Raw genomic sequence first — 12477 nt, 5'->3', positions numbered from 1 at the left:
GGCTGTCGTTGGACAGCTATGGGGCTGACCTGAAAACCATGCTAGTGTCCCTGTCCCACAGGGTGTGGAACAGGGGCTAGGAAAACAGCAGGGGGGTGTGCGTGTGTGTGCCTGTTAGGGTGCTGTGTGAGAAGCCTGTGGTAAGGTCAGCCTCTCCTTGCCTCAGTGTCAGCGCTTCAGTGAGGTAAAGTCAGTCACGCAGTCCTGCTTTCGCCGTCTTCCCGGAGGGCGGGTGGGGTAAGCTCTGCAGTGGGGCTGAGAGAACGGAGCTGGGAGAGCTGAAGGAAAAACCAAGGGCTGAGTCAGTCCCCTGAGCTGCCTGCGCCTCCGCAGACAGCTTCATCCCTCTCAGCTCCCCCAGGCCCGCGGGCACGGCGGAGGCAGCGTTTCCCGCCGCAAAGGAGAACGCTGGGCACAGGCTCCCACGCGCCGCCGCCGCCACCACCACCAGCAACCGGCAGCCGCGCCCTGCCCTGCCCTGCCCCGCCCCGCTCCGCGCCTGCGCCCAGCTTCCTGGCTGCACGCCGCTCCCGGCCGGGGTGGGCGGTGGCGGCAGGCGCATGCGCGCGGGAGGCGCGCACGCGCCTTGGCGGCGAGCTGGCGGAAGGTAGCGGGGTTTCGCCGTCGGCCGATTCGCTGGGCGCGAGGCCGCGGCGCCCCGCCCCCTCCCTCCCCCGCCCCTCCGACCCCCCCCCCCCTCCGCCCGGCGGCGCTGCGCTCCGCTCCGCGATGAGGCCGTGCCCGCCGGCGGCGGCAGCGGCGCGCGCGCGAGCGTGAGGGCGCCGCCGCCGGAGCTGCTGCGTCCGCCAAGATGGCGTGCGTGCTGGAGGCGCCGCTCCGCATGAGCGTCCTCTCGGTGAGTGCCGCGGCCTCTGCGCCGCCGCCCGTTAGCGCCGCCGCCGGGGGTGGCGCCCGCCTGCCGCTGGGCTGGGCCTGACCTTGGCTTTCGCGAGGGCCGGGCCGCGGGCTGTTGCTGGCCTCCCCCCCCACCCCCCCCCAGCCCACCCCTCGGGCACCTGCCGGGCCCCTTTGTGTGGTGGCGGGGGACCCGGCGGGCCGGCCCCGGGGCCGGGAGCGGGCCTGGCGGGCTGTGGTGGGCCGCAGGGGTGACATGGGCGTCGGTAGGGCGCTCGTTCCCTTGTGCCCTCCCCTTCCCCCACCCCCACCGCAACAACTTCTTCCCAGAGGGGCTTTTCTCTTCAAAACGGTATTCCCCCCTTTTCTGAGGTGTCTGTTCCCATTTTTGTTAGAGGTACTGGCTCTTCTGAATGTATTTTTACCTGATGACATGACTTGGACTCTTCGGCTGCCCTCCTGTAAACGTTTATGGTCCCTCTGAAACTCCTGTTCAGCAAAAAAAGGCTTTGCTGACATTATTTTGAGCTGTAATAACCAAGCTGCTGCAGAGGAGAGTAGGGTCTCTCTCAGAAGTGTACCGGGCTGGTCGTGGCTGGTGAAGCATGCTCTCCCAGCTTTTGCTAGCCAGTGGGTGTTGTTTTGGTGGCGAAATGCTGATCTTCTCTTAATAACTCTTGGGGATCTCATGACAGGGCCTCGTTGGCTTTTGCTGCAGGGAGGAGGCTGATGTGTTGCATCTGTGGGCAGGGCGCTGGTGTTGTGGAAGGGGGTCTGACAACTACCACTAGTTTTCTGTTCCATGGGGAAAGCTGAGATTAAGTAGAACAGCCAGTGCTGGTTGCCCAGTCCTGCTGCTCATCAGAGTCGTGCACTGGGAGTAACAATGCAAAAGGTGTACCATGGATACTGCTTAAAAGAGCCAAGGTTTTGTGCTTTTTCTTTTTTTTTTTTTTCCTTAGAATTTCTTACTAGGTAAGAGAACCGTGAAACTAATGATGATGATAAATTATTTATTTTTGAGGACTACCTGAAAAACTTGTTTGCCTGGGTATGAATGCCCTTCTTCTACATATTGCAAAGCTAGTAGTTGATAGGGTGAAAGTCAGGATATTTTAGAAACAGAAAGCAGTGGGTTCTCTCAAGTCCAGAAGACTTTTGTGTATAAATACATAAATCAGGTAGATCAAGGTCTACTGGTGTTCTCAAAAATACTGTCTTTCATTACATGGTGGAAGTTCATCTGTAGAATTTATTTGGCGTAATTTGATAGTATTCCTGGAGACAAAGCATTCTTGCTGCCTCTAGATGATTCTTCTTCTCTCAGAGTTATGTGAGACCACGGGCAAGAAGCTGCTGGTGCTTCTGACATCTGGGTGGGGAAGCAGGAGCAGACTCAGCCCAAGAGTAGATACTTGCAAAAGCAAGGAAGAGTTTTTAATTCCCTTATAGCTTCTTTCAAGGAAAACTTATAAGGAAAAAATGGGAAAAGCCTAATAAAAAGTTGAGCTGGCAAAAAGAAAAAAAAAAGTGAGATAATGGAAACGTACCCTGGCACATGTTCATGAGAACCTGGAGGGAAAATTCCCTTCCCCTTTCCCACCCTTGTTTTTTGGAACGCTTGCCATCTCCAACTTTGGATCTTCTCAAAGGGAACAACAAATCATTGGTGCATAAATGTTAGCTTACAAGCATGGTCCTGTTGCTGAGAAGAGGGTTCACTTTGTCTTATAAAGTAGCTATGGCATGACATGGAGAACACTGTGCTCCTGTCCCTTTTGAAGTTGTGTGGGACAGTATATAGAAGGACAATCTCTGAAATGTGTAGATATGTTATGATAAGTAAGTTACAGAAAAATGTCTTGATACAAGCTTCCTTAATTTCAAGAGCTTGTTTGTGGGTATGCTTCTTGAGCAATGTTAACTTGTAAATGTTTTCTTTCAGGAATTCATGCTTTTTCTATATAGTAATTAAACATAATAAAATTGGAATTTAAGGTAGTGCTGATAAGTGAAGTAGACCCCTTTTACGTGCCCTGTTCATAAACAGCACTCTGTTAATTTGCTTTGACTCTTAACGTGTTATCTACTTTAAGTACATCATCATCTTTAAATCACACTTGATCACAGGGTTAATTCTTTGTGTGGATGTTGCCTAGCAGTAACTGCACATTTAAATATGATTCTGTGGTTTTGCTGCTATCTTGCCTGATAGGTTTTGTAGACTTGCTGGTGCGTTAGCCATTCCTGTTTGTCTGCCATTATATGAATTGATATCAACTATTAAATTTTTTTTTTTTTTTTCTCCGCAGGAGGTAACGGCTAGTAGCCGCCACTATGTTGATAGATTATTTGACCTCGATCCTCAGAAAGTCCTGCAAGGTGTCATGTAAGTTATGTGAAACACACTTGGGCTGTTGGTTGTGCATAGACTAGGTTTACTCGAGTTCCACTAGAGTTGTATATCAAGGGCAAGAAGCTCTTCCTGTCTTTTTTTGAGAAATCTTGTTGGAAAACTTTAATGCAAACATGATAGTATTGTTTTACCAGACTATCACTCTGTAGTGCATATGGTTCATAACGCAGCCTCCCAGTTGCCCAAAATGAGGTTAAACATTCTGTGAGCATTCAGAATTTTTTTTTTGATACATTTCTTTCTTTTGCCCACCTTTTGCTCCTCTTCCAGGTCTGTTGAGACTCTTTTCTCTTATTCCACTGCCAAGTCAGTGTACCTGCCTCTTACTCTTTCCCCTGCTGCCGTGCCTGAGTGTTGGCTTTTTTTTTATGCATGGCTTCTATCTCACCAATGGGAACTGCGAGCTGAAAGAAAATGCTTCCATAGAAATTAATTTGGATGCAAATTTTATTTCAGTACTTCTGTTACATGCCAGTGATAAGGGGTAGTGACTGAAAGAGCGAGTAGAAGACTTGCCCTGCTGAATAGGTAGTAAAACTGGTGCAAAGATCTGGTTGCTTTCTTACTGTCCTTGGGCTATAAGCTTTCTATTATAACCACACAGCAAAGTGGCAAACAAGTCCTTGCCCAGGACTGACTTTTGGTAGTGAAACCAGACCTTTTCAGGCTTACCAGTAACTTGCTGTCTGTGGCTGTCTAGCAAAACACCAGAAGACATCGAAGGACCAAGTGGATCAAAAAGCCAAGAATGTTCGTTTTGTTGCTTAGGACAGTCTGAGGTGTTTTCCAGTTGCAGATGAAAAAAATTATTCCAGAAGGTGTCCCAGGGGCAACATATCAGAATTAGTGTCCCTTTGAAATACATGAAAAACACAACATACATAAAACTCTCCTGGAAACTTTATTGGTTGAAATTCCCCCTTACCTGTATAAAAACTTCTGGTACACCACCGTAACTATGTAGAGGTTCTTAACCCTTCCCTGTAGGAGAGTCTGGTTCTGCTTCTATCCCTTGCCTGCCTTAGTCCCCTACTTAGAAGGACTGGTGTGATGGTCCCAGGGGCAAGGATGTGTCTCATCCTATGTCCAAGTGGGTTGTCTGAGCCCCTCTTTTCTCCTTGGCAGATGCTCTAAGCCCTGGGTGCCGTTCCCTCCCTGTTCTCCTTTCTTTTCAAAGGACTGGAACCCACAACCCTTGGTAATCCCTTCCCTATCTTTTGAGGTATTATTCATATCTTTTGAAGTATAACTGATTTCCCAGAAACAAACGTTTTAGGTAGTATCTTTGTCTCAGCTAGCATCTGAAATTCTTCATCTTGTTAATTTATATCAGTGGATTCTATGCTGAGATGCTTTTCTTGCATTTAAAGACAAGGAAATACCAATTTATTTCACAACAGCTTTCAAAGGGCATATTTGGATGGTAAACCATATTTGTGATGCTCTCGTTAAAATCCTAATTCTGAGAGTATATCTTTCCTGACATTGAGCAAATCCTATGTGGTAGATTGGTTATTTTCCAAATATTGGTGGATGGGTGTGAAACAGTCCAATTTAGAAAAGTGTATATATAAAAATAGAATTTAGAATAGTGTACATCTAAAAAAATTCTGTCAGTCCAAGATTCTCTTTGGGCAGGAAAATACTGCTTTGCCCTTCTTCCTTTGACTTCAGGGTATCTGAAGAGGTATTGAAGTTGGAATGAACTGATATTTGGGGTGGAGTAGAAGAGGATGATTAAAGTTCTACCAGAAGTGTCTGTCAGAAGCTTTACCAGATATTCTCCTACTTTGCTGAAAATCTTTGGTTCCTGATATGTGCTGGTTGTTTTTCCTGCATCCTGGCTGAAAATACTGGTGACCTAGATTTTTATTTTGATTGATGGAACTGTGTGAATATCTGATCAAGAATCAGAAAATAGGCTGTCTTAAGAGGCTTTGTTTCTGCAGATTGTCTTCAGTTACAATAGTCCTGTTCTTCATATACTATTAAAGATGCTTGAATGAATAACCTGGGTTTGGGGCTTTTTTTAATTGCATCCTTTTAATTTTAATGAAAACCAACTTCTGAATGAGGTTTGATAAAGGTAAAATATAGCTAAATGCTTCTTGAACTTGAAAATCATGCCAATCCAGTTGTCATCTTGTAACTTGAGAAAGCTTTTAATTACACATTCTGAAAGTATGTAAATGATCAAATCTCTTGTTTTTCTTTCTTTGCCATGAATTGTCAGAGAGGTGGTGTTCAGAACCTTCTTTTGTCCAGACAGTGAAGTCTTACCTGGCTAGGAGCTTTTTCCTTTTCCTCCTCATGGGAAAACTGAGAAACCATTTCCCTTTTGTCTGGTATTGCTGTATGTGGTTCTGTTATCTTATTTCAGAATGTCAAGTTTCCTGCAGAACTTTTGTTTACATAATTTCTGTCATGTTCATCTGGGTGTTGATAGTAGGTAGGAAGGGGAAGATTGTGCGTACCTGCCAGTAAATCATGAATTTCAGTTCAGCATTCGAAATGTTGAGGTTCTTGCAAGGATGACTACTACCTTTTACTGTACCTGATAGTGAACTATTTAAAGTTTGCAAGGCCCACATCTTCATACCCACATCTGTATAGCAGTGTATGTATTTACCTTTCTATTTACTGTCTTTATAAATGAGCAAGCTTAATATAGTAGTTTCCTTCTGTAAACATAAACTCTACATTGTGGCCATGCTTGTGCTTGGGAGGTCTTAAAGGTTTGCTTTGTGTCTACTTAAGTGCTTTTTCTAAACCATTCATCTACATACTGTTCTACAGTTCAAATTGTCTCAAATATGCTTTGCATTCTGCAAGGTCAGCATTAATGTCAGGTATGCAGCTATCGAATACATTTAGTGTTGACAATGCATAGACTACCTCAAACATATTGTAAGGGATTAAATACTGTGTTCTCTCAGAAATTCTCTTAAATGTTTTGCCATTATTGGCAGAGGAGCACAATACAGATAGCTCTGTAAATTTCTGCATTGTTATAAGAGCTTCATTTGTCCCAAGATGGTTGCTGCAACATCATCCTGTGCTTTGCAGTGTGGTAGTGTTTATTTCTTTTTAAAAACAACTCTGGGTGGTGATCCTTAGACTATCATTTGCTTTTCACACGCTCTTAAGCTCAGGACCACATTATTCAGATGCAAGACTGATACCTATTTTTGTCCTTTATTTGCTGGTCAGGGTCTTCTTCGAGAGACGTTTTGTCATGCTTACATTTAGCCTGATGTCTTCAAAGAGGCAATCTGTCATTTTATGGAGAGCTATGTAATTCCATCTCAAGGGCTGGTTTTGAAAGGAGCATTCTTTCTGACAAATCTGGCTTAAGGTCCCAACTGTTTCTCATCAGGCTGTTCTTCAGCAGTCAGAGGGTGTAATCTTTTAAGGCTTGTAAATAATCATCTTTCTGGTGCACTGAGAATTCCTAGGCTGCTGCTGTTTCTGTCCTTTATGGATGTGCTTATCCAGCCAGCTGGAGTTACTAGACAAGCATTTTCCAAACTAGTGTGAGCATTGTATATCTCAGGAAAATGAAAGAAACATCCTATAGAAATGGCACTTGGTACCGAAGAACTAATTTCAAAGTGTGTATCTACAGTATCTTCCTTTTTCCCAGGGAGCATGTCTAGTGCTATGGTGGCAATACTGGTACAGATCTATGCAGTATATATAATTTGAGTTATATGTGCTTTCTACACAGTACGATTTTGAGTGTTTGAGAATTGATGTTGTCGATAAGGAAAGTATAATAGCTGGCATACGGGTTAGAACTTGCAGACCACTTTGAATCGGACAGTTAGGTTTTTAGGGTCCCTGCAGACTTAGACTGATAGTGCTGCAGTGGTTAGTGGTTACACTTAGTGTTTTGAATGCTCTGAAACTGCCATTTTAATGCAACCAAGATGTAATTGGGCTTACCTTTACGCTAAGTTCTTCGATGCAAAGTTAGGTATGTGTTAAAAGCTCCTCTAAGGGACAATGGACTTGTACTTGCATTTGACTGAAGATGTTTTGTACTGGTTGCTGGTTTCTGCCTTCTTCAAACAGAACATACCAGAAGGTAGTCACAAACCAGAAGAAAAACCACTTGTATTTAAGTAGTAATGCTGCTTTCATGGAACCTATCTTGTATCTCTTTTGTGGTCAGTTGCTTTGAAATTAATTGGGAACACCTCAAACTGTGTGTGTGTGTTTTGCATCCAACTGCTTTCATTTGTGTATTCTTGGATTTGAAAAAAATGTTCCAGGCACGTGTTCAGATGTGTGTGTAATAGTGTCTTGTATTTCTCAGCTATGGCAATTGGAATGAGAGCATCAGTGCAGTGTTCCATACACGCCTGCAGGGAAAGCTGTGTGAAATATAAGAGGCAGCTTCATGGAGTGGGAAGAGAAGAAATTCCCATCCCAGTTCTAATGGAGCAACAGGTACCGCCTTCAGACAGTTATGAAGAGGCTACTTCTGCCTCTTGTTCTTCATGTCCTGTTAAGCAAACCTTCTTTAAGACTAAATGAGAAACAGCACTTGTTTTCACATTGTGCATCCTGAACATATGCAATCACATTTTCAGGCTCTCAATGGGCACTTCCAAACCTAAATTTTCTGCAGGAGCCATGTTTTGTTCTTTGCATATTCCCTTGCTTCAGTTTTCATCAGAATGCCCCTGTAGAAACAGAGCAGTCCTTAGAGGATTGTTCGTGTTGTACTTTGCCTCTGTACATTTTTGATCAATTCTGTTATCTCCTAGGCAGTACTCTGTAGTAAATACATATTCTTTCAGATGCAGTAGGGAAATTTGAGGTCTAGTTGGCTAAGAACAAGTGATGTAATTTTTTGAAGCGTTGTTTTTGTGCAGTGTCATTCATGTGTTGAGGGAAGAGGCTCCTGAGACTCTTCTGTTGATACTTTGTGAACTGCAGGATAGGCTCTTTGTGGCTTGGAAATGGAAAGCTTGTTCTTTAGGTTGCAGAATCCGACAGAAATTTGAGCTGGTTTAGGTGATGCTGAGAGGGTGCTGGGAGCAGTACTCCATTTGTTGATTTCTCCCTTTCAGGAGGTCAGCTGAGGTATCTAATAGCTAGACAAGCTTTTCAGAGTGATAGAAGGTGAAATTGAAAGGCCTCAAACATCATTTGAGAATTAAGTAGCGCTCTGTCAAGAGTGGGGTTTTTTTTTAACATAATTGGTTTTGTAGTCAGATGGAAGAATAGTGTAGATACAGAGGGAAGAGAGGAAGATGCAATAGGAGGAAAGAGTATTCCTGTCATAGAATAAGATACTCTTTCACTTTTGTGCTTTCTTTATAATGCAGCAAAAGGTAAAAATGCATAATACTATTTTTCTCAAGTAAATTGTTATGTATTGTAACTCCTGGTCTAATATTTAGACGTGGGCTAAACTTCAGGAAATTAGGTATACCTATTACATTTGGCTAGCAGTCTTCAACCTAATAGGGTTGTTTAATATTTCAAGCCTTGCAGTTGCCATTCTGAGCCTGTGAGAGAGGATTGATGATTAATGAATCTGTTTCAGTACTGCCTTTCAGAAGGGCACGAAGCCACTTTTCTCCAAAATTCCTCTCTTGATGCCAACCTCAGAGTAGTGATACTGTTGCTGTGATGATTTCAGACTGTAAGTAGGATGAGAGGAGAAACAACTTCTATCAGATTAGCTGATGTAGCTGGAGAAAATCAAGTGAGTATTGGTCACAAAAGTCTTGAGGTCTGAGTTAGAAGTGGCAAACTTCAAGCTGAGCACAGTTGAATACTCTGAGGTCATTCAGAGTTTACCTTAACTTTATTAATCTGTTAGACAAATGCAGAGGAGAGGTGGTTGCCTGTAAGGGAGGGCAAAATGTAGCAGGCAGCTGAGGGAGAGATAGTTTTTATGCCCTTTGGGGGTGTGTAGAGGGTGTTAAGGCTGAACTAGAGGTTGGGCCTGAGGGATTTTTGCCACAAAATCAGCAATGCTACTGAATTTGTGACTCTTAATATTTGGAGTTTGATTTTTTTGGTTCTAAGCTGCCAGTTCAAATTGATCAGAACCAGCATTAAAAAAACTGAATTCACTTATTTTCCAAAACAAGCTAATTTTCAGTTTGCAGTATGGAACTGTCTTCTTTTAGGCTAGCTCCCTGTAAAGGGTTGACATTTCTATTAACATTCAAAGGACAGAACTCTGTTTACCAATTCATTTGTCTACCAGATGATTAAAATTAATTCAGTATGTATGCTGTATTGTGGTGCTGAACTGATAATTTAAATGTGTTGAGATTTTTTTATTTTTATTTTTTTCTTTGGGAATTTTAAAGTAGCAGGAAGGCTAGCTGGTAAAATTATTTGCTAAAATATACTTCAAACATGTGTTGTCTGAAATGTCTGCTAACTCCCGCATACGTAGAATGAGAGAGTTTATTTGGATATAGATAAATTATGGAGTTTCTGTCCTAGTGAGCATTTACTAATACCCATTTGAAAAAGGAAATTCAGGAATGACTAAAGCATATGGAGGCCCGTACATCATCTTAGCTGATAGCTATTTGGAGCTAAAAATCTGAGTCTATACTTTCATGTTAGAAAGAGTTTAGATTATTATAATCTAACGGGTAGTAGTGATGTCAAATTAACAGGTTTTGGTGATCCTTCAGTGATTGCTGGCCTAAGCTGAAGTGGACAGCGTGTCATACAATATTATGAGTTAACATCAGAGAACAGCTAAGGAGGTGCTGGAAGGCCATTTTAAGGTATTTTCCTGTACTGAATGAAACTTAAGAGCTCTCTGTGTGAATGACTTGTGGTGGACAACATGCTTTCAATAATGAGTGGTGGGCTTAAAATGGGAGAATGGACAAAAACAACTTTAAATCAAGAGACAGTGAATGAAAAATAGTGCTAGAAAAATGTAGTGTTACAGGATGCCTCTTTGCTTAATGAAATTTCATTTAATTTTTGCTTTAACTGTGGGATATACCACTAAATGCTGAAGGCACTACTTCATCCTGGGAGGGGAACTATCCTTGGGGGGAGATAGAGACATTAAAAAAAAAAAAAAGTAACAGTTCCTTGTATTTGATGGTTTGGGTTATTAATCTGAAGCAACAGTGGTGAAGGCAGTTCTTTTCATGTGGTTTGACTGTTTCAGGACAGCTCTGAAAAAAGTATTTTGCTGATCTGGCGTCACAGAGCAGGAGATCTCTCAGATTCCGAGCGTTCTGCTGAACTGCAGCTGTTTTCCCCACACCTCTCTTTGGATAATTCTTTGCTGTTATGACCTAGTATATTTATATAGCAGAGAGTGATGCTGAAATTGAAATGCTGATAATACAGAGCTCTAGCTATGGTTTGTGTGGTTTTGATTTTTTTAGTTTAAAAAGTTTACATAATAAAAGCTAGCTAAACTCCCATCCTCCACTGACTTCAAGCATTTTAAATTTGAGCTACCTCATTCTTAAGGTTGAGTAGGCAATTTTTCTATTGATCAGTGATCTCATGCAACTTGTAGCACAATTTCCAGACTCAGTGCAAAGGATGAGGCAATAAAACACACTTGAGAGAGAGGTGGGAAAAACAGCATTTCCTGTTTTGTCAGTCAACCTAGAGATTTGAAAGGAACTTGAGTTGAAACTAAAGCCAAAGACATGGAGACCTTAAGTTGTTAAACTTGATATAGAAGGCTAGCATGTGAATTGACTGACATAAGCTCTTATATGGAAGTAAAGATTTGATATGAGATGTTTCTTCAGTCACACATACACAGCAAGATAAGTATTGGAAACTGGGATAGATTCAGGGTAGGAATAAGGTATAAATATTTCTGACCACAGGTATGGATCATTGAAACAGCTTACCTTTCTATTTGGTAGACTTTCCTTGGCAAGAAAACTTACAACAAGGTAAGTTGCCTCTCCAAAGAGGTTACTTCAGATAGGAGTTCAAGCAGTTGCTGGCATTGTGATACAGAGAAGTTGGATTAAACAATCAGTTTTAGCATTATGAATGTTAAATTCTACTGTTTTGCATTGCTGTAATTATAGCCCTATGCTATTTTTCTATTGGGAACAACCATGTATTTAGGGTTTCCTTGTTTAAATGTTGAGTGTGTTTAGTTTGCACTGTATGCTAATTGTGTAACAGTTTCTAAGTGTTAAAACTCAAGTTGAGTAACAATGTCTCTGTATGCTACTTTGTTCTTTCCTGTAAAATCATCTTTTTCTTTGCATCAACTGATATTTTTTTGAATGGGATTAGAAATCTTGAAACTTTTCTTCCCAACCTGATGATTAACCTTAAAAATAAGCTGATTTATGATTACTGTGGTTTGCTTGAGTTGGCAGGGGTTTTTAATGTTTTAGTCACTTGGTTGGACTAGTAATCATGTTAGTACAAACATGCTCCTTGCTAAAGGGGTAGTAAACAACTCACTTGGGTAATTAACAGATATTCAAGCCGAAGTAGTGTCCATCTTAGAAATTAATTCTGTCAAAATAACGATGGACATATTTTAATGTGCAAAATTAGTCATTAATTGCTGTTGTTGATTGTTTTGCCTCTGTCCACAAAAATGGGAGAGTGGGAGGAAGGGAGAAGGAAGAGGGGGCAAAAGCTACAGAAAGGATAATTGTCAAAACTTTAGCTCCACTGTTAGCTTCTGACTCAAGTCCAGCCAGTCCAGGTCCCATTTGCTTATATGATATTGAAACTTAGAAACTCTCCTAAAGTTGGGGCAGACAGTTTTTATTTGAGCTGTGTCCTTGTATCAGCTACCAGTACCTCAGCTTTTTAGATATTTGCATTTTAAGTTTTTGAACACCTTTTCAGAATTATGCTTTGCGTCATTCTATTTTTGTAATTTTGATCAGCCTCTGGTAGATAAATCTTCTGGTCTGGCAACACATTGTTTTGGTTGCTTCCTCTGTGTGCGTAATTGTCTCAGAATCTCTTGTAACTGTTTCATACTAAAAGTGAAAGCATTGGCTTGGAAGTTTCTAGGACTACTTTTCCTTCTGTGATTGTTCATCTCATGTTTGATATCCTTCTCTGTCTAGGAACTTCTTAAATATGGCTACCTACTCTATTTTCAAAAGACATAAGATGAGAAAATATGCAGGCTGTTTATTTCTTCCTCTTCTGTGTGGTTCCTACTGCTGCTTCCTCATCAAGTCACTCTAGCTTGTTTCAAGATC

The 12477-nt window shown here is 42.0% G+C and overlaps 1 protein-coding gene across 6 annotated transcripts in view; it reads left to right on the top strand.

The window, feature by feature from the left end:
- Positions 1-692: 692 nt before the first annotated feature.
- ARMC8 (armadillo repeat containing 8) overlaps positions 693-12477 on the top strand; it is an 82308-nt gene continuing 70523 nt past the window's right edge. For 4 of the 6 annotated variants that reach the window (XR_008237487.1, XM_052803477.1, XM_052803475.1 and 1 more), the window contains exons 1-2: positions 693-856; positions 3168-3244. Coding sequence is in view for 4 of the 6 variants with exons in the window: in XM_052803477.1 (XP_052659437.1) it covers positions 812-856; positions 3168-3244 (122 nt within the window). In the remaining 2 variants the exon portion in view is untranslated. Of the gene's footprint in view, positions 857-3167; positions 3245-7704; positions 7724-12477 lie in introns of those variants that run through there. The other 2 variants (XM_052803476.1, XM_052803478.1) reach the window with 2 other exon arrangements.

The sequence above is a fragment of the Harpia harpyja genome, chromosome 12 (assembly GCF_026419915.1).
Source record: "Harpia harpyja isolate bHarHar1 chromosome 12, bHarHar1 primary haplotype, whole genome shotgun sequence".
NCBI lineage: Eukaryota > Metazoa > Chordata > Aves > Accipitriformes > Accipitridae > Harpia > Harpia harpyja.
The sequence above is the reverse complement of the archived record's forward strand: the minus strand, read 5'-3'. Positions and strand labels throughout refer to the sequence as shown.